At 37.8% G+C, this 27728-nt stretch overlaps 1 protein-coding gene across 1 annotated transcript in view; it reads left to right on the plus strand.

The window, feature by feature from the left end:
- Positions 1–25070, plus strand: part of si:dkey-22o22.2 (neural-cadherin) — an 81886-nt gene extending 56816 nt beyond the window's left edge. Inside the window, exons 13-19 of the mRNA XM_044034192.1 lie at positions 10801–11036; positions 12390–12667; positions 13209–13423; positions 13511–13638; positions 16388–16500; positions 16737–16875; positions 25053–25070. Coding sequence (XP_043890127.1) covers positions 10801–11036; positions 12390–12667; positions 13209–13423; positions 13511–13638; positions 16388–16500; positions 16737–16875; positions 25053–25070 — 1127 coding nt within the window. The remainder of the gene's footprint in view (positions 1–10800; positions 11037–12389; positions 12668–13208; positions 13424–13510; positions 13639–16387; positions 16501–16736; positions 16876–25052) is intronic.
- Positions 25071–27728: the final 2658 nt, after the last annotated feature.

A 27728-nucleotide genomic window follows, 5' to 3' on the forward strand; every position in this document is an offset into this window, starting at 1 on the left:
ATTAAGGCAATGAGTTGGTTTATTAACGTGTTGAATAAAACCTATTGATTCCAACAGCGAGTTAAATGCGCAGCTAAGACTATCACGGTCAACATCTACATGGATGTTGAAATCCCCTACAATTATGATTTGATCTGTTTTAAGCACCAACTCAGATAAGAACTCAGAGAACTCTGATAGAAACTCTGAATAAGGTGCAGGTGGACGATAAACTGTGACTATTATAATTGGTTTATGTGATTTACAACTAGGATGAGATAGATTAAGAGTAAGGCTTTCGATCGATGAATATCCTAGTTTGGGTTTGGGATTGATTAATAATCTAGTATTAAAAATGGCTGCTACTCCTCCTCCTCGGCCTGAGCTTCTAGGAATATGGGTATTAGCATGAGTGGGTGGAGTTGATTCATTTAGACTGACGTAATCGTCTTCATGTAACCAAGTTTCAGTTACACAGAATAAATCAATACAATTGTCAGAGATAAGATCATTTATTAAAACAGATTTTGAGGAGAGAGACCTTATATTTAATAGTCCACATTTGAAAGTGGTATTATTTGACTCTATTTTATTGTTGGTATTAATCTTTATTAAGTTAGAATGTCTAACTCCTCTTCTGTTTGTTATTGGTTTATTTACTTTATTTACTTTAGTTTTTACTTTAGTAGGTCGAGGGACAGACACAGTCTCTATGGGGTTTTTAATAGGTGACTGCTCGAAAAGAAGCACAGAGAAGCATGAAAGACTGCAACTCTGTGTCCTGGTCTCAACTCTGGATTGTCATGGGTTTCTAATAAAATGTCCTAAGCTGCTAGATAAGAGAGCTGCTCCATCCAAAGTGGGATGGACGCCGTCTCTCCTCATGAGACCAGGTTTCCCCCAGAAGTTTTGCCAGTTATCTAAAAACCCAATGTTGTTTTCTGGACACCACCTCGACAGCCAGCGATTGAATGACGACATGCGGCTATACATGTCATCACTGGTTACATTGGGCAAAGGACCAGAGAAGATTACGCTGTCAGACATAGATTGTGCATACCTACACACAGATTTAACATTAACTTTGGTGACCTCCGATTGGCATGACATAGTTGCGTCCGTCTTGCTCGATCAGGTATAGCCACCACATAATTGTCATTTTGCTCTTAGCTAATCACTTTTTAGGGACCTGCAAATTTAGCCTGAAACGGTGAGTGTATCACTGGGAGAAGGACCATCACTTGCTCCCCTGGATTATAAGCGCGATGCACAGCTTTACGATCAAACATCGGTTTCATTTTTTTTTGCGCATTTTGTAGTTTTTCTCAAGCCAGTTTTCCAGCCACATATAGTCGTCGCCTAAAGCCGTCGACATAAGCAGACAAAGAAGGTGGAGGATCGCTCGAAACACCATTACCCAGCAAAAATGCCACTGGACCATGCACTGTATGGCCAAAAACGAGCACATATGGGCTAAAACCGGTGCTTTCTTGGGTGACCTCCCTAGCCGCCAAGAGCAGCCCAGGTCCAAGAGCAACCCAGTTCCTCACAGTAAGCCCTCAGCATCAATTTAAGTGTTTGATGGAAACGCTCTAATATGTCCTGGCTTTGGGGGTGATACGTAGAAGCCTTATTATGGTGAATTTCCAATAAGCGCAATACCGGTGCGAATATCTTTGATGTGAAATTCGTGCCACAATCCGAATATAGAGATGAACTGGGTTAAGGCTTTGTCAATGGATCTGGCAGTAATTGAACGAAGAGGATATGCTGCAGGATAACGGGTAGTTTTGACTCACCGTCAGCAAATAGGTGGAACCGGTTTTTGACCGAGGTAATGGACCCACACAGTCAATCACAAGATGCTCAAAGGGCTTAGGTGCAGGGACGATTGGACGAAGAGGCACAGGTTTGGGCTTTTGATTTGGTTTACCAGTCAATTGGCAAACATGACAGGTTCTTACATAAGTAGCCATGTCTCTTTTTATTCAAGGCCAATAGCAGTAACGCAGAACATGATCATATGGCCAGCATCATCATGGGCTTTTTTCATAACATTGACATTTTTTTCATTGATTTGCGGAATGGTGATGGCACCACTACTTGCCATACAAGTTCATTTATTAAGGCATTTCTATGTGGTGGGCATTTACGCATTAAGACACTATCTTTTACTTGATAACCCGGGAGTAAATCATCATCATTATGTGCTTTGTCAAACAGAGGCTGCAGTGCAGAGTCCGACTTTTGCGCATCAATTAGTTGCTTGCACTGTAACAAATCCGTCAGTGGTGGCAGTGCATGACCATCATCAGATGTTTTTTTGGATTCAGCACGACTGGCTGAGCACGTTACTGCAGACACAGGCCTTGCAATGACAGTAAATGGGAGGCACTACATTAGCCCACACACAACCTCTGGCCAACCCATTTCCCACTATCAAAGAGACCTTGTGGATTGGTAACGCAGGGCGCACGCCAAGCAGCACTTCTCCGCTGATCAACTCCGAATCCAGGTGTACTCTATGCAGAGGAACAGTCAGAACATTCAGGTTAATTCCAGTCAGTCTGGCCAGTATCGGACAAAGTAGAGAAAGGCAAAACTGATTGCAAAATAAACTACTCAATTGAACCAGTGTCTATATACCAGTATTTTAATTGGGACTTTCTCTCCGTCGGGTGTAGTGGTTAGCACTCTTGCCTTGCAGTGAGAAGTCTCGGGTTCGAGCCCCGGTTGGAACAAGGGCCTTTCTGCATGGAGTTTGCATGTTCTCCCCGTGTGTGCGTGGGTTCTCTCCGGGTTCTCCGGCTTCCTCCCACAGTCCAAAAATATGCAATGTGGGGAATTGGTAAATTGGACACTCTAAACTGACCATAGGAGTAAGTGTGAGAGTGAATGGTTGTTTGTCTCTATCTGTGTGTGGCCCTGCAATGGACTGGCGAACTGTCCAGGGTGTACCCCGCCTATCGCCCAATGTAGCTGAGATTGGCACAGCACCCCCCGCGACCCTCTGGTGGAGGATAAAGTGGTAGATGATGACTGACTGACTTTCTCTCCGTCAGCACTTAGTGACACAAACCCATCAAGAATAAAGGTTGAGAACGACAAATTTAAAGCATGCATGTTCTCCCTGATATGCTGACTATGGAGAGACACAGACAATATGGAGGGTTTAACAGCACCTCTGGGTTTGTCTTTACTTTTTAACACTGGACACTCAAATTTCTAATGCCCCTTTCCCAAACAATAATTGCAACTCTAGTCGGGTCTAATTTGCTCTGTGTATGGTGTTCAACCTGGCTCGAAGGCATGTCAGGTTTAGACTTATGGAATGAATGGCTACTTTTTGCCAGACAATCCTTTCGGAAAGGCTGTGTACCAAAGAACTTTGTTTTATGAATTAAGGCGTAGTCATCAGCTAATGTAGCAGCTTCAGACACAGTTGTGACATGGTGTTCCTTTATGTAAACCGCACTTTGCTCGGGGAGACAATTCTTAAATTGCACAACTAAGAGTAGACTAACCAATTCTTCCCGTGTTTGTATTTCTGAAGCTGAACACCAACGAGTAAACTGAACAGTTAACTCTTGCGCGAACTCCATATAACTATGATCAGGTCGTTTACGCATTCCACGAAACATTTGGCGATACGCCTCTGGCACAAGTTCATATGCTGTTAGTACTGCATTTTTCACACATGACTAAGTTTCACTCTCAGCAGTACCTAGAGCTGAGTAAGCCTCCTGCGCACGACTAGTCAATATACCTCCGAGCATCAGTGTATTTGCGTAAAAGTCTCACATTTTTAGCCACATCAAACTTGTTAGGACCAACCTGACATGAGGGTGCTACATTAAAACTATAAGCTTCTTTTCCTTTGGGCTGCTCCCTTCAGGGGTCGCCACAGCGAATCAACCTCCTCCATCTCACCCTGTTCTCTGTATCCCCCTCTCTCACACCAACTAACTTCATGTCCTCTTTCACTACATCCATAAACCTTCTCTTTGGTCTTCCTCTAGACCTCCTGCCTGGCAGTTCCAACCCCAGCATCTTTCTACCAATATACTCACTATCACTCCTCTGTACATGACCAAGCCATCTCATTCTGGCCTCTCTGACCTTATCTCCAAAACATCTAACATGTTCTGTTCCTCTGATTGACTCATTCCTGGTCCTATCCATCTTCGTCACTCCCAAAGAGAACCTCAACATCTTCATCTCTGCTACCTCCAGCTCTGCTTCCTGTCTTTTCCTCAGTGCCACTGTCTCTAGACCATACAGCATCACTGGTCTCACCACTGTCTTGTATATCTTTCCTTTCATTCTGGCTGATACTCTTTTATCACACATTACCCCTGACACTTTTCTCCACCCATTCCAACCAGCTTGAACACGTTTCTTCACCTCTTTTCCACAATCTCCACTGCTCTGGACTGTTGACCCTAAATACTTCAAATCCTCCACCTTCTTTATCTCCACTCCCTGTAGCCTCATGGTTCCACTTGGGTTCCTCTCATTTACACACATATATTCTGTCTTGCTGCGACTAACCTTCATTCCTCTCCTTTCTAGAGCATATCTCCACCTCTCGAGCTTTTCCTCCACCTGGTCTCTGCTCTCACCACAGATCACAATGTCATCTGCAAACATCAGTCCATGGTGTTAGTCCTCCATAGTCCATGGAGATTCCTGTCTAACCTCATCTGTCAGTCTGTCCATCACCACCGCAAACAAGAAGAGACTCAGAGCCAAACCCTGATGTCGTCCCACCTCCACCTTGAACTTCTCTGTCACACCTACAGCAGACCTCACTGCTGTCTCACAGTTGTCATACATGTCCTGCACCAGTCTAACATACTTCTCTGCCACTCCAGACTTCCTCATACAGTACCATAGTTCCTCTCTCTTTTTCCAGATCTACAAAGGCACAATGCAGCTCCCTCTGACCTTCTCTGTATTTGTCTACCAGCATTCTTAAAGCAAATACTGCATCTGTAGTACTCTTTCTAGGCATGAAACCATACTGTTGCTCACAAATGCTGACTTCTGCTCTCAGTCTAGTTTCCACTACTCTTTCCCATAACTTCATTGTATGGCTCATCAACTTTATTCCTCTATAGTTAGTGCAATTCTGAAAATCTCCCTTATTCTTAAAAATGGGCACCATCACACTTCTTCTCCATTCCTCAGGCATCCCCTCACTCTCTAAGATCCTGTTGAATAGTCTAACCAGAAACTCTACTGCCACCTCTCCTAGACACTTCCATACCTCCACAGGTATATCATCTGGACCAACTGCCTTTCCATTCTTCATCCTCTTCAGTGCCCCCCTCACTTCATCTTTACTAATCTCTGCTACTTCATGGTGCACAGTAGTCACCTCTTATACCCTTTGCTCTCTTTCATTTTCCTCATTCATTAGCTGTTCAAAGTACTTTCCATCTTCCCAATCACCCGAACCTGCTGGACGTCTTTCCCATCTCTATCTCTCTGTTTTGCCAACCTGTATAAATCATTCTCTCCCTCCTTACTCTCCAGCCTAGCATACAAGTCATCATACGCCCTTTGTTTGGCCTTTGCCACCTCTATCTTGACCTTGTGATGCACCTCCCTGTACTCCTGTCTGCTCTCTTCAGTCTCCTCAGTGTCCCACTTTTTATTTACTAACCTCTTTCTCTTTATATACTCCTGCACTTCCCCATTCCACCACCGAGTCTCCTTATCTACTTACCTTTCAGGCGACACACCAAGTACTCTCCTACCTGTCTCCCTGATTACATTAGCTGTAGTCAGCTCTCCCTGACCACCCAGATTCTCAACTCCTCCCTGAAAACCATAGAACAGTCCTCTCTTTTCAGCTTCCACCACTTTGTCCTTTGTTCTGTCTTTGTCCTCTTCGTCTTCCTTGTCACCAGATTCATCCTACAAACCACCATCCTATGCTGACTTGCTACACTCTCACCCACCACTACTTTGCAGTCACTGATCTCCTTCAGATTACATGGTCTATACAAGATGTAGTCTACCTGTGTGCTCCTACCTCCACTCTTATAAGTCACCCTATGCTCGTGCCTCTTCTGGAAAAAAGTATTCACTACAGCCATTTCCATCCTTTTTGCAAAGTCTACCACCATCTGTCCCTCTGTGTTCCTGTCTTGGATACCAAACCTGCCCATCACTTCTTCATGAACCCTATTTCCTGCACCAACATGTCCATTGACATCTGCACCAATTACCACTCTCTCACCTCTATCTCACCCCTATTCTGCATCACTTCATCTAACTCACTCCAGAATGTTTCCTTCTCCTCTAATTCACATCCCACCTGTGGGGCATAGCCACTAATAACATTTAACGTCACACCTTCAATTTCAAGCTTCAGACTCATCAGTCTATCTGACACTCTCTATCTAACCCCTACTCCATTTCTCTTCCTATCAATACCATAGTAGTACAACTTCAAACCTGTACCTAAGCTTCTTGCCTTGCTACCTTTCCACCTGGTCTCCTGGACACACAGTATATCCACCTTCCTTCTCTGCATCATGTCAATCAACTCTCTAGTTTTTCCCGTCATCGTCCCAATATTCAAAGTCCCTACTCTCAGTCCCAGACTCTTGTCTTTCCTCTTTTTTCTCTGTTTCTGAACCCGCCTTCCTCCTCTCCTCCTTCGACTTCGACCCACAGTAGCCCAATTTCCACTGTTACCCTGTAGGTTATCGGCACCAATGGCGGTCGTTGTTAACCCAGGCCTCGACCGATCTGGTATGGAAGTCATAGGTTCGATTTGCATATACAGAACAAACACCATACCTAATGTTTATGACCCCAGTAAATGTTATCTGATGACTCAGTTGACTCAGATGACACCCACACCTCCTAAGGCTGCATTTGCATTGCATGCAGAAACTATAAGCAGAGAGTGCAGCAGCAAAACCCAGACAGACCAAACAGCAGCAATGTCAATGAACCGGCGGAAAGCACAACAGGGGGAGCTGGGGGTGGCGGTGTGTTGAAGTCGGCTGGTGGAAGAAGCAGCAAGAGAAGCCAGGCGAGAGCAGTTTAAATACTGTTCTTTGAAAGTGATTGGCCAATAGGAGCATTGGTGAAGTCAGCTGAGTGATCAGCTGATGAGGCTTGCTTGCTGCTGACAGCTGATATAGAGCGTGTTGATGTGGCCTGCCTGAACTAACCCTATGCTTTATGAATATAAAATATTGTAACACTGAGATGAAAATGTTCACTGACTAAACTAGGTAGGTTTCTGTTACCTGGACCATGTACAATAATCAGAAGGCTTCATGTGAAAAGCTATTAGCCCCCACTGTGTTAAAGCCACTTTCTGACTTTACTTTGAAGATCTCTGTGGGCCTTAATTAGGGTTCGAGCAACAAGGTTGCAAGAATTCTCCCAAATGAATCGCATTTTTGAAGCCTTTCCCATACCCCAAAACTCACAGATTTTTGTGACCGCATCAATCCAGGTGTAAATTTACGTCTGAAAAAGGTTCGGGGAATGTGCGTCAAAAATTTAATGTGGGAGGGGCCAATAAGTGCGGCGCCACCTGTCCAAATTCACCATGACCAACACAATTATCGCACATGCACGAAAATACGGTACACATGTGTAGAAGGTCGGGATGAAGAAAAAATTACATTATGACCATGATCCAAACCCAACAGGAAGTCCGCCATCTTGGGTTGATTGGCCATTTTTTTGCGATTTTGGCGAATTCGCAGCAATGGTATTTGAACTAACTCCTCCTAGAGTTTTGGTGCGATCACCTTCAAACTTGGTGAGGTCCCTGTGGACCAGTTGAGAAGCTTACGGTATCAAAGGTTTTTTCAAATATTGCACGGCGCATAGGGGGCGGCAAAGTTCACAATGATTCTGATGTTTCGCATCAGAAAAACAAAACTCTTATAACTTTGCGATGGAAGGTCCGATCCAAACCAAACTTGCTATGATTGATTATGGGCCATAGCTGAAGACGTCTATGAAAAAACGGTGAAGTTTGAAAACAGCGCCTCCTTGTGGTGAAAGAAAATACACCAAAAAAAAGTATTTTTACGATTTCTGGAATAACTTTTACACAGATAATCGTACCGTACTCAAAATTAGTGACAACAGTCAAAATACATGGTAGATGATGCGTGATCAATATGACGACAAATCGTTTAACGGTGTTGCCATGGCAACGACGCAAAGTCATATCTTTGCGACAAAAAATCAAACTGCTACAACTTCGCGAATCCTGGTCCGATCTGAACCAAACTTGCTAGGATTGATGATAGTCTGGCCCTAAAGACGTTCATATGAAAATATCCAATTTCGAAAACAGCGCCCCCTGGTGACAGCAGACAATATGACAGCCGGTATTTCAATTAACTCCTCCTAGAGCTTTTGTGCGATCACCCTCAAACTTGGTGAGATGACTGTTGAGCATCAAAAGCTATCAAAAGCTTTTTAAAATGTTATATGGTGTACGAGATAGGGGGCGCCAAAGTTGCAGATAATTTTGATTTTTCACAACAGACAATAAAACTCTTATAACTTCGCGATGGAAGGTCTGATCCCAACTAAACTTGCTATAGTTGATGATGGTTAGTTGCTGAAGACGACTGTGTTGCTGAAACGGTACATTTTGAAAACAGTGCCTCATGGTGGTGGTAGAAAATTCTAAAAAAACAAACTGTTACAACTTTGTCAATCCTAGTCCGATCTGAACCAAAGGATTGATGATAGTCCGGCCCTGAACGCATCTATATGAAAATATTCATTTTCAAATACAGCGCCTCCTGGTGTCAGCAGACAGAATTACATTTATAGTTTTTGCTGCTGCTCCAACAGGGATTGTTGTATCCACTTGAGACTTAGTATGGGACCCCAGACCCTTCCCCAACATGTCCGTAAAAGGTCACCTCCCTACAGGAAGTGGAACGCCCGAAACAGGAAGTAAAGTCTTACATTGTCCGATTGACACGAAACTACATATGTGAGTTACGGGACCTTCCCTGAACATGTTTACAGAGACGAACAGGAAGTCGGCCATTTTAAACAGGAAGTGCCCTCTAACTTTGCCATACGTTGTCCGATCTGCACAAAACCTTATATGTGACACCAGGGACCTGTCCTGAGCATGTCTGCAAAAGCTGACAGGAAGTGGAATGCCTGAAACAGGAAGTAAACTCTAAGATTGTCCGATCTGCACAAAACTTGATATGTAAGACAAGGGAACTTCTTTGAACACGTTTACGGACACGCATTTGACCGAACAGGAAGTAGGCCATTTTAAACAGGAAGTGCCCTATAACGTTGCCATACGTTGCAGATCCCCCTCGAAATTTGGAATGACATGTGCGGGGACGCCGCTGAAAATAACTAGTACTGAAAATAACTAGTACCGCGCGCGGTACTAGTTATTTTTGTTCTTGTTCTGTTTAACTAATGTACAGTGTTTATAACAAATAGCAATTGTACTAGAATATAGAATGCCTTTATAGTCACTGTACGCATATACAATGAGATTGAAGAGCCAACTCCAACTACAAATTTCTGAGGAATCCATGTGCCTCCTCTTGTCGGACCCTTAAACAGAGTAACAAAAATTATGAACTAATTCGTTTTCAAATAATTATTTTTTATGATTTTGCGACTGAAAAAAATTATCTTATTGTAATGAATTTTATTATTTGTGTGATATGGATACAAAATAAGCTCAATTTAGACTATAGAAAGAAATCGCTTTCCATGTTGTTTTTGGGAAGAACACTGTCTGGATACCTTTTGAAGATGTCGAGGGTCCGGTCTTCACTGGGTTGAGACCTTTCTGCCTAAGGAAATCCCACTCTTCTTTGCGTTGATTTCATGGAAAAGGGCATAATGTATTACAAATTATTATGGCAAGAGCCTGTTAATAGAATGGAAACAAGCAAGGCTTCCTTTTACAGTACAGGTTCAGCTTACTAACTGGGTAATTTGTCATATTTTACTTGGTAAGGTCATGGAACATGAATGATAGAAATTAATTTAATTGCATAGACAATGGAATATTCATTTGCAAAGAACTTATTAAGAGCATAGTAATAGCATGGAAACAAGCAAGGCTTCCTTTTACAGTACAGTTTTCGCGTATATGTTGGATAAGTTCTAAAACCATATGCAAGAACGTACCCAATATTAAAGAAGATATACTGGGCCACGATAGCAGAGGAAAACCGTTCCTAAAGTATGATAACAGGTAAATATGGGCAAAAATGTTCAACTTAAATAGAAACAATTCCATATTTTATACAATTATATCTGAGTAATTACCAACCTCAAACTGTCAACTACATGGTACTAGGCAGTAGTGGAGATTTTATTCTTTGTGTTTCAGTTGTAGTTTGTCAGTATTTACTTACTTGTTACCAGCAGTAATAATACACTGTAATTTCAGTATATTTTTCCAGGTAAATACTTTGTACTTTGGCTGTAGTTTCCCTGTATTTACCTTCTTTTACTAGTGTAAATTACACAAGAACATTCTATGTTTTACCAGGTTAATACCTTGTAGTTTCCGTGTATTTACCTTCTTATACAGGTGGTAATTACACAAGAAGATCATGACCATATATTTACCTGGTAAATACCTGGTAATTAGGGCACTGTAAAGGGAAGGGTTACCGATGAAGATGATCATGATGAAGATTATAATGATGATGATAGTGATGGTGATGGTGATGATGATGAAGATGATGATGATAATGATAATGATGAAGGTTTAGGTGAAGGTGAAGGTTTATGAAGGCAGTAATAACCATGTTCACGCTGTCCTTGCAGACCTGACAGTGGAGGAGTTCTTCAGCAGTGACGGTGCAGACGACAGTCGCTTCCATCGGCTGGCTCGAGTGTTGGCTCAGCTGCTGCAGATTCTGCCAGAAAACGTCCATATCTTCTCTGTGGGTGACGCTGGCCGTCAGACGGAGAAGGAGCTGGACGTGTGGTTTTCCGCTCACGGCTCACCGTACTACAGGACGGAGAAGCTGCACGGCTACGTGGCAGCAAACAAAGACAAGGTGACATGATGAAAATAAAATAAATGTATTTGGAATAATGTAATATTGTAAACCAGTGGTCCCCAATCCCCGGGCCATGGACCGGTACCAGTCCGTTGGTCAATTGGTACCGGTCCGCAGAGAAAGAATACATATTTATCATCAGATTCTGAACAATGTTTTATTTTGAAAAATGAACGGATTCTCTCGCCACATCTGTCTATGACTCACTCTTGACACATGTCAAGATGCTTGACTCAGTCACACGTCACGGTCGAAGAAGAAGGTCAACTGCTGGAGATCACGAAAGACGGCGGCATTAAAAGTATGTTTGCGACAATAACTCTGCTGGTGTTGTGGATTAAAGTCATGACAGAATACCCTGAGATCGCCACAACAGCCCTGAAAACCCTGTTCTGTGTGAAGCAGGGTGAGCGGGTGCTGCTGCTGGGTCCTGTGTTACCGACTGCTGCGCAATTAACAGACGGGACTTCACATTTGTCCTTTGGTCAGCGGCAGCATCTGCAGCTGGTTGGTGGACTCGGTCATTTCTTCCCCTGCGCTCTGTGCAGTATCGTTGGCGCGATGTTACGAGGATGCTGCTAATAAAGTTGCATAAACAGTGGATTCACGTTTATTATTATATTTAGAAAATACCGGTCGTATCATTTTATTTTGTGGTATTTATCCGCCACACATTAAAGGCCAGTCCATGAAAATATCTGACATTAAACCCGGTCCGTGGTGCAAAAAAGGTTGGCAACTGCTGTTGTAAATCACTAAACCCCATAGAGAAAGTCAGTGATTTTAGTTCGCGGGGACACAGGAGCTGCTGGTCTACTATTGCCTTGTGTGGTCACTTTGTCACTTGAATAATGATGAATGATGGATTTCAAATGCCGAAAATGCTGAAGACATTTGAACTTAGTGATGGAGGCAGCAGTGGATTGACAACTCCAGTATGTGAGATGTCAAAATCACTGATTTTCTCTGTGGACTTTCGTGTGAATATTATCTTTTCTCCAGCTCCATAATCTGATTCATCGAAAAATTAAACACAAACTTTAAAAAATCACAAGTCAGAGAGTTTACAATGTTCTGATTTAAACATCACATTTACAGTATTTAACATGAAAACACACAAACATGCCACAAGAGGTTAATATGGATGTGTCCTCTCACACATACACACACACACAGACTGTATTTCAGGTCAATTAAAAGCCTGAGAGCAGATGTTGAGCTGAGCTCAGTGATGTCAGAGTCTGACAGTGCTGACCCAAAAACATGTTATCATTAATTATTAACATCCCGTTTATTGATTTATTTCAATAGTTTTGTGTAGAATCTGATTGCATTTCTCATCCCCTCCAGCTGGAGGCCACAGTGGGCGTGTCCATCTCTCAGGTGGCCGTAGACGACTGCCCACGCACTGACTGCAGTCATTCTGGAGGCTGCAGCACCGAGGTTTCGTTCAGCCGGACCCCGGTGGCCCTCAGCACCGGGGACACTTCGCTGGTGTCGCTGACGACCTCAACGAGAGCTCAGTGTGGCTGCAGGGGTCGAGAGGTCGTCCACCTGCCGTGCTCCACATATCCCAGCAACCCCTGCTTCAATGGTGGAACCTGCCAGGACGGACCACTGGGATTCAGGTGTGTCCAGAGAATGCTCAGAATAATAGACTGACTGCCAAATAATGAGCTATTCTTTACATCATTGCGAGACTGACTGCCAAATAATGAGCTCTTCTTTACATCATTGAGAGACTGATTGCAAAATAGTGAGCTGTTCTATACATCATCAACGGACTGATTGCAAAATAATGAGCTGTTCTTTACATCATTGAGAGACTGACTGCCAAATAATGAGTTATTCTTACATCAAGAGATTGACTGCAAAATATGAGCTGTTCTTTACATCATTGAGAAACGGACTGCCAAATAATGAGCTCTTCTTTACATCATTGAGAGACTGACTGCCAAATAATGAGTTTTTCTTTACCTCATCAACAGACTGATTGCAGAATAGTGAGCGGTTCTATTCATCGAGAGATTTACTGCCAAATAATGAGCTGTTCTATACATCATTTAGAGACTGACTGCCAAATAATGAGCTGTTCTATACGTCATTTAGAGATTGACTGCGAAATAATGAGCTGTTCTCTACATCCACACTGAACGTGGTGTCCCTCAGGTGTCAGTGTCCTCCCATGTTGGACGGTCCTCAGTGTCAGCAGACCAAGCACAGCTTTGGTGGCCGAGGATACGCCTGGTTCCCTCCCATCATGACTTGCTTCCAGAGCCACATCTCCCTGGAGTTTCTGACTGAGTCGGCCAACGGGCTGCTCCTCTACAACGGGCCACTGGGCCCCGCCCACTCTGAGGAGCAGGAGGACTTCATTGCTGTAGGTGAGTGATTTCACAGCTGAAGTGAAATTCCTCATGAGTTCATTGTCTCACTCAGTCATATGACAAACGTTTGTTGTGGCCGTGCAGAGCTGAGAGACGGCTTTCCCACTCTGAGCGTGAACCATGGATCAGGAACACTGACTCTGCAGCTGCCGCACAAATCCACCGTCACTGACCGCCGCTGGCATCGACTGGACATCATCAGTGATGGCAAGGTAAAGAGGACATTTTTATATCTTACATATACAGTGGGTATGCAAAGTATTCAGACCCCATTTTTGACTCTTTGTTTCATTGCAGCCATTTGCGAAAATCAAAAAAGTTCATTTTATTTCTCATTAATGTACACTTAGCACCCCATCTTGACAGAAAAAAAACAGAAATGTAGAAATGTTTGCAAATTTATCAAAAAAGAAAAACTGAAATATCACATGGTCATAAGTATTCAGACCCTTTGCTGTGACACTCATATTTAACTCACATGCTGTCCATTTCTTCTGATTGTCCTTGAGATGGTTCTGCTCCTTCATTAGAGTCCATCTGTGTTTAATTAAACTGATTGGACTTGATTAGGAAAGGCACACACCTGTCTATATAAGACCCTACAGGTCACAGTGCATGTCAGAGCAAATGAGAATCATGAGGTCGAAGGAACTGCACAAGGAGCTCAGAGACAGAATTGTGGCAAGACACAGATCAGGCCAAGGTTACAAAAAAAATTCTGCAGCACTCAAGGTTCCTAAGAGCACAGTGGCCTCCATAATCCTTAAATGGAAGAAGTTTGGGACGACCAGAACTCTTTCTAGACTTGGCCATCCAGCCAAACTGAGCAATCGTGGGAGAAGAGCCTTGGTGAGAGAGGTAAAGAAGAACCCAAAGATCACTGTGGCTGAGCTCCAGAGATGCAGGAGGGCATTGGGAAAAAGTTCCACAAAGTCAACTGTCACTGCAGCCCTCCACCAGTCGGGGCTTTATGGCAGAGTGGCCCGACAGAAGCCTCTCCTCAGTGCAAGACATATGAAAGCCCGCATAGAGTTTGCCAAAAACCACATGAAGGACTACCAGACTATGAGAAATAAGATTCTCTGGTCTGATGAGACCAAGATTGAACTGTTTGGTGTTAATTCTAAGCGGTATGTGTGGAGAAAACCAAGCACTGCTCATCACCTGCCCAATACAATCCTAACAGTGAAACATGGTGGTGGCAGCATCATGCTATGGGGGTGTTTTTCAGCTGCAGGGACAGGACGACTGGTTGCAATTGAAGGAAAGATGAATGAGGCCAAGTACAGAGATATCCTGGAGGAAAACCTCTTCCAGAGTGCTCAGGACCTCAGACTGGGCCGAAGGTTCACCTTCCAACAAGACAATGACCCTAAGCATACAGCTATGAAGGAGTGGCTTCGGAACAACTCTGTGACCATTCTTGACTGGCCCAGCCAGAGCCCTGACGTAAACCCAATTGAGCATCTCTGGAGAGACCTGAAAATGGCTGTCCACCAACGTTCACCATCCAACCTGACAGAACTGGAGAGGATCTGCAAGGAAGAATGGCAGAGGATCCCCAAATCCAGGTGTGAAACACTTGTTGCATCATTCCCAAGAAGACTCGTGGCTGTACTAGCTCAAAAGGAGCTTCTACTCAATACTGAGCAAAGGGTCTGAATACTTATGACCATGTGATATTTCAGTTTTTCTTTTTTAATACATTTGCAAAAATTTCTACATTTCTGTTTTTTTCTGTCAAGATGTGGTCCTGAGTGTACATTAATGAGAAATAAAATGAACTTTTTTGATTTTAGAAAATGGCTGCAATGAAACAAAGAGTGAAACATTTAAAGGGGTCTGAATACTTTCCGTACCCACTGTATATACTGTCCTCCAGGTCCAACGAGCACTTCCTGATTTCTGAAATTAGAATAAAATATAACATCATTTTTGCAGGGCCGGCCAAAGCATTAATGCCTCCACACATACAATTATGTGTGCCCCAGACAGCCCCTGAGTTCACTTATGCCTCGACACCAAGTTAGTACTATATGTGTGTGGGCTGCTTGGCACCGTTTTTAAAACACACTACCACAAACCTGGGGGTTAAAATCGACTCTGATCTGAAGCTTGACAACCAGATCAGGTCTGTTGTTAAATCGTGCTTTTTTCAGTTGAGGCAGCTGGCCAAAATAAAGCCAATTCTCTCGAGGCAACATTTTGAAATAGTCATTCACGCCTTTATCACCACTCGGCTGGACTACTGCAATTCTCTTTATGTGGGGGTTAGTGCGTCCTCCATTGCTCGTCTTCAGATGGTACAAAACGCTGCCGCACGTCTTTTAACTGGCACGCGTAAATTTGAGCACATTTCCCCCATTTTAGCTTCACTCCACTGGCTGCCCATACACTTCAGGTTCGATTTTAAAACGATTTTATTTGTTTTTAAATCCCTGAATGGTCTTGCCCCTCCCTACCTCTCTGAGCTTCTACATCCATACTCACCCGCTCGCTCTCTCAGGTCAGCTGATCAGCTGCTCCTGAGTGTGCCTAAAACCAAGCGGAAGCTCAGAGGGGATTGTGCCTTCGCTGTCGCAGCTCCAAAACTTTGGAATGCTCTGCCCCTGCACATAAGACAGGCCTCGTCCTTGTCTGTTTTTAAATCCCTTCTTAAAACCCACCTTTTCTCTTTGGCCTTTGACACTTCATGAGACGTTTGGTTTTATTTATTTATTTTACATATTTTAATTTGAATAGAATTTATTGTTTTTTTTAATTGTATGGCTGCTAATTCTTATTGTATTTTATGATTCTAATTTATTTTAAGCTGTTTTATCTAATTTTGAACCTTTTATTATTATGACTTTTATTTATTCTGTACAGCACTTTGGTCCATTGTGGTTTGTTTAAAGTGCTTAACAAATAAAGTTGGATTGGATTGGATTGGTGTGTGTGTGTGTGTGTGTGTGTGTTCAGGCCATCCAGCTGATCCTGGACCAGTGTGGGGGGGCGGGGCTGATGAAGGCTGACGCTCAGTACGTGGACGAGTCCGTGTGCAGAGCTGCAGGAGAGACGCCGGGGAACCAGAGGTCAGAGGTCAAAGTGACTGAACATGTGCTTTTTAACATTATGGTTTTGCGGTGTGATAGAATCGTTCAACCTGATCTAACGTAAATGAGCTGAAAGGATGCATGTCGCCACCTAGTGGAGTGGAGTCAAACATGTTCCATCCAATAAACCCAGTCCTGAGCAGAGTGAAGCAGAAACAAATAAAGTCTTTATATCTTTTATCCACATGAAAACTCTTTATGTTCAAAAACATCAGGTTTCTCAACGTATTCCAGCCTCTGCAACTGGGCGGAGTCAAGGATACATCTCCTCAAAGACATTACCACAGTTTCAGCGGCTGCATACGCCACCTGGTGGTGGACAGTCAGGTAATGTCAATCAGTGTGTGTGTTCTTGTATTTGTGGATATTTTGTGAAAGTGAAACTAAACCTTTTTGAAAGAAAGTAGAAAATATTCACATTTAAGAAGCTGAAAAATGACAAAAGGTAGAAAATGTTCACATTTAAGAAGTTGAAAAATGACAAAAAGTAGAAAATATTCACATTTAAGAAGCTGAAAAATGACAGAAATTAGAAAATGTTCACATTTAAGGAGCTGAAAAATGTCAGAAAGTAGAAAATGTTCACATTTAAGGAGCTGGAAAATGTCAGAAATGATCTAATGTTCATATTTAAGAAGCTGAAAAGCATCTGAAAGTAGAAAATGTTCACATTTAATAAGGTGAAAAATGAAAGAAAGTAGAAAATAGTCACATTTGGGAAGCTGAAAATTACAGAAAGTAGAAGATATTCACATTTAAGAAGCTGAAAAATGACAGAAGGTAGAAAATGTTCACATTTTGGAAGCTGAAAAATGACAAAGTAGAAAATGTTCACCTTTAAGAAGCTGAAAAGCGTCAGAAAGTAGAAAATGTTCACATTTGAGAAGCTGAAAAATGTCAGAAAGTAGAAAATGTTTACATATATGAATCTTAAAAAATGACAGAAAGTAGAAAATGTTTACATTTAAGAAGCTGAAAAGCGTCAGAAAGTAGAAAATGTTCACATTTAAGAAGGTGAAAAATGACAGAAAGTAGAAAATAGTCACATTTGAGAAACTGAAAAATGACAGAAAGTGGAAAATATTCACATTTAAGAAGCTGAAAAATGTCAGAAAGTATAACATGTTCACATTTGAGAAGCTGGAAAATGTCAGAAAGTAGAAAATGTTCACTTTTAAGAAGCTGAAAAATGACAGAAAGTTGAGTATGTTCACATTTAAGAAGCTGAAAAATGAGAGAAAGTAGAAAATGTTCACAATGAAGGAGCTGAAAAAAGACAGAAAGTAGAAAATGTTCACATTTAAGAATCTGAAAAATGACAGAAAGTAGAAAATATTCACATTTAAAATCTGAAAAATTAGAGAAAGTAGAGAATAATCACATTTGAGGACCTGGAAAATGTCAGAAAGTAGAAAATGTTCACATTTGGGAAGCTGAAAAAAGACAGAAAGTAGAAAATGTTTACATTTAAGAAGCTGAAAAATGACAGAAAGTAGAAAATGTCTCATACTTAAGGAGCTGAAAATGTCAGGAATGAATGTTCATATTTAAGAAGCTGAAAAGCATCTGAAAGTAGAAAATGTTCGTACTTAATAAGGTGAAAAATGAAAGAAAGTAGAAAAATATCACATTTGGGGAAGCTTAAAAATGACAGAAAGTAGAAAATATTCACATTTAATAATTAAAAACTGAGCGAAAGCAGAAAATGTTCACATTTTGGAAGCTGAAAAATGACAAAGTAGAAAATGTTCACATTTAAGAAGCTGAAAAATGACAGAAAGTAGAAAATGTTAACATTTAAGAAGCTGAAAAATGACAGAAAGTAGAAAATATTCACATTTAAGAAGCTGAAAAATGACAGAAAGTAGAAAATATTCACATTTAAGAAGCTGAAAAATGACATAAAGTAGAAAATATTCACATTTAAGAAGCTGAAAAATGTCAGAAAGTAGAAAATATTCACATTTAAGAAGCTGAAAAATGACAGAAAGTAGAAAATATTCACGTTTAAGAAGCCGAGAAATCACAGAGAGTAGAAAATATTCATATTTAAGGAGCTGAAAAATGACAGAAAGTAGAAAATATTCACATTTCTACAGCTGAAAAAATGATACAGAAAGTAGAAAAGTTCACATTTCTTAAGAAGCTGAAAAGCATCAGTAAGCAGAAATGTTAACATTTAAGAAGCTGAAAATGACAGAAAGTGAGCAAAATGTTCACATTTAAGAAGTTGAAAAATGACAAAAAGTAGAAAATGTTCACATTTAAGAAGCTGAAGAATGACAGAAAATAGAACATTTACACATTTAATAAGCTGGAAAATGTCAGAGAGTAGAAAATGTTTACATTTGGGAAGCTGAAAATGACAGAAACTAGAAAATATTCACATTTAAGAAGCTGAAAAATGACAGAAGGCAGAAAATGTTCACATTTGGGAAGCTGAAAAATGACAGAAATTAGAAAATGTTTACATTTAAGAAGCTGAAAAGCATCAGAAAGTAGAAAATTTTCACATTTAAGAAGAAAAATGTGAGAAAATGTCAGAAAGTAGAAAATGTTCACATTTAAGAAGCTGAAAAAAGACAGAAAGTAGAAAATGTTTACATTTATGAAGCTTAAAAATGACAGAAAGTAGAAAATGTTTACATTTAAGAAGCTGAAAAGCATCTGAAAGTAAAAAATGTTCACATTTAATAAGGAGAAAAATGTCAGAAAGTAGAAAATGTTCACATTTAAGAAGCTGAAAAATGACAGAAAGTTGAGTATGTTCACATTTAAGAAGCTGAAAAATAACAGAAAGTAGAAAATGTTCACATTTAAGAAACTAAAAAATGACAGAAAGTAGAACATATTCACATTTAAGAAGCTGAAAATAACAGAGCGTAGAAAATATTCACATTTAAGAATCTGAAAAATTACAGAAAGTAGAAAATAATCACATTTGAGGAGCTGGAAAATGTGAGAAAGTAGAAAATGTTCACATTTGGGAAGCTGAAAAATGTCAGAAAGTAGAAAATGTTCACATTTAAGGAGCTGGAAAATGTCAGAAAGTATCTAATGTTCGTATTTAAGAAGCTGAAAAGCATCTGAAAGTAGAAAATGTTCACATTTAATAAGGTGAAAAATGAAAGAAAGTAGAAAATGTTCACATTTAAGAAGCTGAAAAGCGTCAGAAAGTAGAAAATGTTCACATTTTGGAAGCTGAAAAATGACAAAGTAGAAAATGTTCACCTTTAAGAAGCTGAAAAGCGTCAGAAAGTAGAAAATGTTCACATTTGAGAAGCTGAAAAATGTCAGAAAGTAGAAAATGTTTACATATATGAAGCTTAAAAAATGACAGAAAGTAGAAAATGTTTACATTTAAGAAGCTGAAAAGCGTCAGAAAGTAGAAAATGTTCACATTTAAGAAGGTGAAAAATGACAGAAAGTAGAAAATAGTCACATTTGAGAAACTGAAAAATGACAGAAAGTGGAAAATATTCACATTTAAGAAGCTGAAAAATGTCAGAAAGTATAACATGTTCACATTTGAGAAGCTGGAAAATGTCAGAAAGTAGAAAATGTTCACTTTTAAGAAGCTGAAAAATGACAGAAAGTTGAGTATGTTCACATTTAAGAAGCTGAAAAATGAGAGAAAGTAGAAAATGTTCACAATGAAGGAGCTGAAAAAAGACAGAAAGTAGAACATATTCACATTTAAGAAGCTGAAAATGACAGAGCGTAGAAAATATTCACATTTAAGAATCTGAAAAATTACAGAAAGTAGAAAATAATCACATTTGAGGAGCTGGAAAATGTGAGAAAGTAGAAAATGTTCACATTTGGGAAGCTGAAAAAAGACAGAAAGTAGAAAATGTTTACATTTAAGGAGCTGAAAAATGTCAGAAAGTAGAAAATGTTCACATTTAAGGAGCTGGAAAATGTCAGAAATGATCTAATGTTCATATTTAAGAAGCTGAAAAGCATCTGAAAGTAGAAAATGTTCACATTTAATAAGGTGAAAAATGAAAGAAAGTAGAAAATAGTCACATTTGGGAAGCTGAAAATTACAGAAAGTAGAAGATATTCACATTTAAGAAGCTGAAAAATGACAGAAGGTAGAAAATGTTCACATTTTGAAGTTGAAAAATGACAAGTAGAAATGTTCACCTTTAAGAAGCTTTCGAAAAGTCAGAAAAGTAGAAAATGTTCACATTTGAGAAGCTTGAAAAACGTCAGAAAGTAGAAAACGTTTACATATATGAATCTTAAAAATGATGAGTAGAAAATGTTTACATTTAAGAAGCTTTCGAAAAGCCGGCCAGAAAGTAGAAAATGTTCACATTTAAGAAGGTGAAAATGACAGAAAGTGCAGAAAATAGTCACTGAGAAACTGAAAATGACAGAAAGTGGAAAATATTCAAGACAGCAGTTGAAAAAATGTCAGAAAGTATAACATGTTCACATTTGAGAAGCTGGAAAATGTCAGAAAGTAGAAAATGTTCACTTTTAAAAAGCTGAAAAATGACAGAAAGTAGAAAATGTTCACATTTAAGAAGCTGAAAAGCATCAGAAAGTAGAAAATGTTAACATTTAAGAAGCTGAAAAATGACAGAAAGTGAAAATGTTCACATTTAAGAAGTTGAAAAATGACAAAAAGTAGAAAATGTTCACATTTAAGAAGCTGAAGAATGACAGAAAATAGAACATTTACACATTTAATAAGCTGGAAAATGTCAGAGAGTAGAAAATGTTTACATTTGGGAAGCTGAAAATGACAGAAACTAGAAAATATTCACATTTAAGAAGCTGAAAAATGACAGAAGGCAGAAAATGTTCACATTTGGGAAGCTGAAAAATGACAGAAATTAGAAAATGTTTACATTTAAGAAGCTGAAAAGCATCAGAAAGTAGAAAATTTTCACATTTAAGAAGCTGAAAAATGTCAGAAAGTAGAAAATAGTCACATTTGAGTAACTGAAAAATGACAGAAAGTGGAAAATGTTCACATTTAAGAAGCTGAAAATGTCAGAAAGAAAGTAGAAAATGTTCACATCTGAGAAGCTGGAAAATGTCAGAAAGAAAGTAGAAAATGTTCACATTTAAGAAGCTGAAAAATAAGAGAAAGTAGAAAATGTTCACATTTGAGAAGCTGAAAAATGACAGAAAGTAGAAAATGTTCACCTTTAAGAAGCTGAAAAGCGTCAGAAAGTAGAAAATGTTCACATTTGAGAAGCTGAAAAATGTCAGAAAGTAGAAAATGTTTACATTTATGAAGCTTAAAAATGACAGAAAGTATAACATGTTCACATTTGAGAAGCTGAAAAATGACAGAAAGTAGAAAATGTTCACATTTAAGAAGCTGAAAAGCATCAGAAAGTAGAAAATGTTAACATTTAAGAAGCTGAAAAATGACAGAAAGTGAAAATGTTCACATTTAAGAAGTTGAAAAATGACAAAAAGTAGAAAATGTTCACATTTAAGAAGCTGAAGAATGACAGAAAATAGAACATTTACACATTTAATAAGCTGGAAAATGTCAGAGAGTAGAAAATGTTTACATTTGGGAAGCTGAAAATGACAGAAACTAGAAAATATTCACATTTAAGAAGCTGAAAAATGACAGAAGGCAGAAAATGTTCACATTTGGGAAGCTGAAAAATGACAGAAATTAGAAAATGTTTACATTTAAGAAGCTGAAAAGCATCAGAAAGTAGAAAATTTTCACATTTAAGAAGCTGAAAAATGTCAGAAAGTAGAAAATAGTCACATTTGAGTAACTGAAAAATGACAGAAAGTGGAAAATGTTCACATTTAAGAAGCTGAAAATGTCAGAAAGAAAGTAGAAAATGTTCACATATAAAAAGCTGAATAATGACAGAAAGTAGAAAAATATTCACATATGAAAAGCTAAAATGACAAAGTAGAAACTGCTCACATTTAAGAAGTTGAAAATGATGACAGAAAACAGAAAATGTTCACAATTAATAAGTTGAAAATGACAGAAAGTAGAAAATGTTCACATTTAAGAAGCTGAAAAATGAGAGAAAGTAGAAAATGTTCACAATTAAGAAGCTGAAAAAAGACAGAAAGTAGAAAATGTTTACATTTATGAAGCTTAAAAATGACAGAAAGTAGAAAATGTTCACATTTAAGAAGCTGAAAAATTAGAGAAAGTATAAAATGTTCACATTTAAGAAGCTGAAATATTACAGAAAGTAGAACATGTTGACATTTAAGAAGCTGAAAAGCATCAGAAAGTTGACAATGTTCACATTTAAAAAGCTGAAAATGACAGAAAGTAGAAAATGTTCACATTTAAGAAGCTGAAAAGCATCAGAAAGTAGAAAATGTTCACATTTAAGAAGCTGAAAATGACAGAAAGTAGAAAATGTTCACATTTAAGAAGCTGAAAATGACAGAAAGTAGAAAATATTCAAATTTAAGAATCTGGAAAATTACAGAAAGTAGAAAATATTCACATATAAAAAGCTAAAAATGACAAAGTAGAAAATGTTCACATTTAAGAAGCTGAAAAATGACAGAAAACAGAAAATGTTCACAATTAATAAGGTGAAAATGACAGAAAGTAGAAAATGTTCACATTTAAGAAGCTGAAAAATGAGAGAAAGTAGAAAATGTTCACAATTAAGAAGCTGAAAAAAGGCAGAAAGTAGAAAATGTTCACATTTAAGAAGCTGAAAAATGACAGAAAGTAGAAAATGTTCACATTTTAGAAGCTGAAAAATGACAGAAAGTAGAAATGTTCACATTTAAAAAGCTGAAAATGACAGAAAGTAGAAAATGTTCACATTTGGGAAGCTGGAAAATGTCAGAAAGAAGAAAATATTCACGTTTAAGAAGCTGAAAAATGACAGAAAGTAGAAAATGTTCACATTTAAGAAGCTGAAAAGCGTCAGAAAGAAGAAAATGTTCACATTTAAGAAGCTGGAAAATGTCAGAAAGAAGAAAATGTTCACATTTAAGAAGCTGAAAAATTACAGAAAGTAGAAAATAATCACATTTGAAAACCTGGAAAATGTCAGAAAGTAGAAAATAATCACATTTGGGAAGCTGAAAAAAGACAGAAAGTAGAAAATGTTCACATTTGAGAAGCTGGAAAAAGACAGAAAGTTGAAAATCTTCACATTTAAGAAGCTTAAAAATGAAATAAAGTAGAAAATATTTACATTTAAGAAGTTGAAGAATTACAGAATGTAGAAAATAATCACATTTGAGAAGCTGGAAAATGTCAGAAAGTAGAAAATGTTCACATTTAAGAAGCTGAAGAATGACAGAAAATAGAACATTTACACATTTAATAAGCTGGAAAATGTCAGAGAGTAGAAAATGTTTACATTTGGGAAGCTGAAAATGACAGAAACTAGAAAATATTCACATTTAAGAAGCTGAAAAATGACAGAAGGCAGAAAATGTTCACATTTGGGAAGCTGAAAAATGACAGAAATTAGAAAATGTTTACATTTAAGAAGCTGAAAAGCATCAGAAAGTAGAAAATTTTCACATTTAAGAAGCTGAAAAATGTCAGAAAGTAGAAAATAGTCACATTTGAGTAACTGAAAAATGACAGAAAGTGGAAAATGTTCACATTTAAGAAGCTGAAAATGTCAGAAAGAAAGTAGAAAATGTTCACATCTGAGAAGCTGGAAAATGTCAGAAAGAAAGTAGAAAATGTTCACAACTAAGAAGCTGAAAAATAAGAGAAAGTAGAAAATGTTCACATTTGAGAAGCTGAAAAATGACAGAAAGTAGAAAATGTTCACCTTTAAGAAGCTGAAAAGCGTCAGAAAGTAGAAAATGTTCACATTTGAGAAGCTGAAAAATGTCAGAAAGTAGAAAATGTTTACATTTATGAAGCTTAAAAATGACAGAAAGTATAACATGTTCACATTTGAGAAGCTGAAAAATGACAGAAAGTAGAAAATGTTCACATTTAAGAAGCTGAAAAGCATCAGAAAGTAGAAAATGTTAACATTTAAGAAGCTGAAAAATGACAGAAAGTGAAAATGTTCACATTTAAGAAGTTGAAAAATGACAAAAAGTAGAAAATGTTCACATTTAAGAAGCTGAAGAATGACAGAAAATAGAACATTTACACATTTAATAAGCTGGAAAATGTCAGAGAGTAGAAAATGTTTACATTTGGGAAGCTGAAAATGACAGAAACTAGAAAATATTCACATTTAAGAAGCTGAAAAATGACAGAAGGCAGAAAATGTTCACATTTGGGAAGCTGAAAATGTCAGAAAGAAAGTAGAAAATGTTCACATCTGAGAAGCTGGAAAATGTCAGAAAGAAAGTAGAAAATGTTCACATTTAAGAAGCTGAAAAATAAGAGAAAGTAGAAAATGTTCACATTTGAGAAGCTGAAAAATGACAGAAAGTAGAAAATGTTCACATTTAAGAAGCTGAAAAGTGTCAGAAAGTAGAAAATGTTCACATTTGAGAAGCTGAAAAATGTCAGAAAGTAGAAAATGTTTACATTTATGAAGCTTAAAAATGACAGAAAGTAGAAAATGTTCACATTTCAGGAGCTGAAAAGCATCTGAAAGTAAAAAATGTTCACATTTAATAAGGAGAAAAATGTCAGAAAGTAGAAAATGTTCACATTTAAGAACCTGAAAAATTAAAGAAAGTAGAAAATAGTCACATTTGGGAAGCTGAAAATTACAGAAAGTAGAAGATATTCACATTTAAGAAGCTGAAAAATGACAGAAGGTAGAAAATGTTCACATTTTGGAAGCTGAAAAATGACAAAGTAGAAAATGTTCACCTTTAAGAAGCTGAAAAGCGTCAGAAAGTAGAAAATGTTCACATTTGAGAAGCTGAAAAATGTCAGAAAGTAGAAAATGTTTACATTTATGAAGCTTAAAAATGACAGAAAGTAGAAAATGTTCACATTTCAGGAGCTGAAAAGCATCTGAAAGTAAAAAATGTTCACATTTAATAAGGAGAAAAATGTCAGAAAGTAGAAAATGTTCACATTTAAGAAGCTGAAAAATTAAAGAAAGTAGAAAATAGTCACATTTGGGAAGCTGAAAATTACAGAAAGTAGAAGATATTCACATTTAAGAAGCTGAAAAATGACAGAAAGTAGAAAATGTTCACATTTTGGAAGCTGAAAAATGACAAAGTAGAAAATGTTCACCTTTAAGAAGCTGAAAAGCGTCAGAAAGTAGAAAATGTTCACATTTGAGAAGCTGAAAAATGTCAGAAAGTAGAAAATGTTTACATTTATGAAGCTTAAAAATGACAGAAAGTAGAAAATGTTCACATTTCAGGAGCTGAAAAGCATCTGAAAGTAAAAAATGTTCACATTTAATAAGGAGAAAAATGTCAGAAAGTAGAAAATAATGCTTAAGAAGCTGAAATGTCAGAAAAGTAGAAAAATGTTCATTGAGAAGCTGAAAATGTCAGAAAGTAGAAAAATGTTCATTCTAAGAAGCTGAAAAATGAGAGGAAGTAGAAAAATGCTCACATTTGAGAAGCTGGAAAAAGACAGAAAGTTGAAAATCTTCACATTTAAGAAGCTTAAAAATGAAATAAAGTAGAAAATATTTACATTTAAGAAGTTGAAGAATTACAGAATGTAGAAAATAATCACATTTGAGGAGCTGGAAAATGTCAGAAAGTAGAAAATGTTCACATTTAAGAAGCTGAAAAATGACAGAAAGTAGAAAATGTTCACATTTAAGAAGCTGAAAAATGACACAAAGTAGAAATGTTGACATTTAAAAAGCTGAAAATGACAGAAAGTAGAAAATGTTCACATTTGAGAAGCTGAAAATGACAGAAAGTAGAAAATATTCAAATTTAAGAATCTGGAAAATTACAGAAAGTAGAAAATGTTCACATTTAAGAAGCTGAAAAGCGTCAGAAAGAAGAAAAATGTTCACATTTAAGAAGCTGGAAAATGTCAGAAAGAAGAAAATGTTCACATTTAAGAAGCTGAAAATTACAGAAAGTAGAAAATAATCACTTTTGAGAAGCTGGAAAATGTCAGAAAGTAGAAAATAATCACATTTGAGAAGCTGGAAAATGTCAGAAAGTTGAAAATGTTCACATTTGAGAAGCTGGAAAAAGACAGAAAGTTGAAAATCTTCACATTTAAGAAGCTTAAAAATGAAATAAAGTAGAAAATATTTACATTTAAGAAGTTGAAGAATTACAGAATGTAGAAAATAATCACATTTGAGGAGCTGGAAAATGTCAGAAAGTAGAAAATGTTCACATTTAAGAAGCTGAAAAATGACAGAAAGTAGAAAATGTTCACATTTAAGAAGCTGAAAAATGACAGAAAGTAGAAAATGTTCACATTTAAAAAGCTGAAAATGACAGAAAGTAGAAAATGTTCACATTTGAGAAGCTGAAAATGTCAGAAAGTAGAAAATGTTCACATTTAAGAAGCTGAAAAAAGACAGAAAGTAGAAAATGTTTACATTTATGAAGCTTAAAAATGACAGAAAGTAGAAAATGTTTACATTTAAGAAGCTGAAAAGCATCTGAAAGTAAAAAATGTTCACATTTAATAAGGAGAAAAATGTCAGAAAGTAGAAAATGTTCACATTTAAGAAGCTGAAAAATGACAGAAAGTTGAGTATGTTCACATTTAAGAAGCTGAAAAATAACAGAAAGTAGAAAATGTTCACATTTAAGAAACTAAAAAATGACAGAAAGTAGAACATATTCACATTTAAGAAGCTGAAAATAACAGAGCGTAGAAAATATTCACATTTAAGAATCTGAAAAATTACAGAAAGTAGAAAATAATCACATTTGAGGAGCTGGAAAATGTGAGAAAGTAGAAAATGTTCACATTTGGGAAGCTGAAAAATGTCAGAAAGTAGAAAATGTTCACATTTAAGGAGCTGGAAAATGTCAGAAAGTATCTAATGTTCGTATTTAAGAAGCTGAAAAGCATCTGAAAGTAGAAAATGTTCACATTTAATAAGGTGAAAAATGAAAGAAAGTAGAAAATGTTCACATTTAAGAAGCTGAAAAGCGTCAGAAAGTAGAAAATGTTCACATTTTGGAAGCTGAAAAATGACAAAGTAGAAAATGTTCACCTTTAAGAAGCTGAAAAGCGTCAGAAAGTAGAAAATGTTCACATTTGAGAAGCTGAAAAATGTCAGAAAGTAGAAAATGTTTACATATATGAAGCTTAAAAAATGACAGAAAGTAGAAAATGTTTACATTTAAGAAGCTGA

The sequence above is a fragment of the Solea senegalensis genome, linkage group LG9 (assembly GCF_019176455.1).
Source record: "Solea senegalensis isolate Sse05_10M linkage group LG9, IFAPA_SoseM_1, whole genome shotgun sequence".
Lineage (NCBI taxonomy): Eukaryota > Metazoa > Chordata > Actinopteri > Pleuronectiformes > Soleidae > Solea > Solea senegalensis.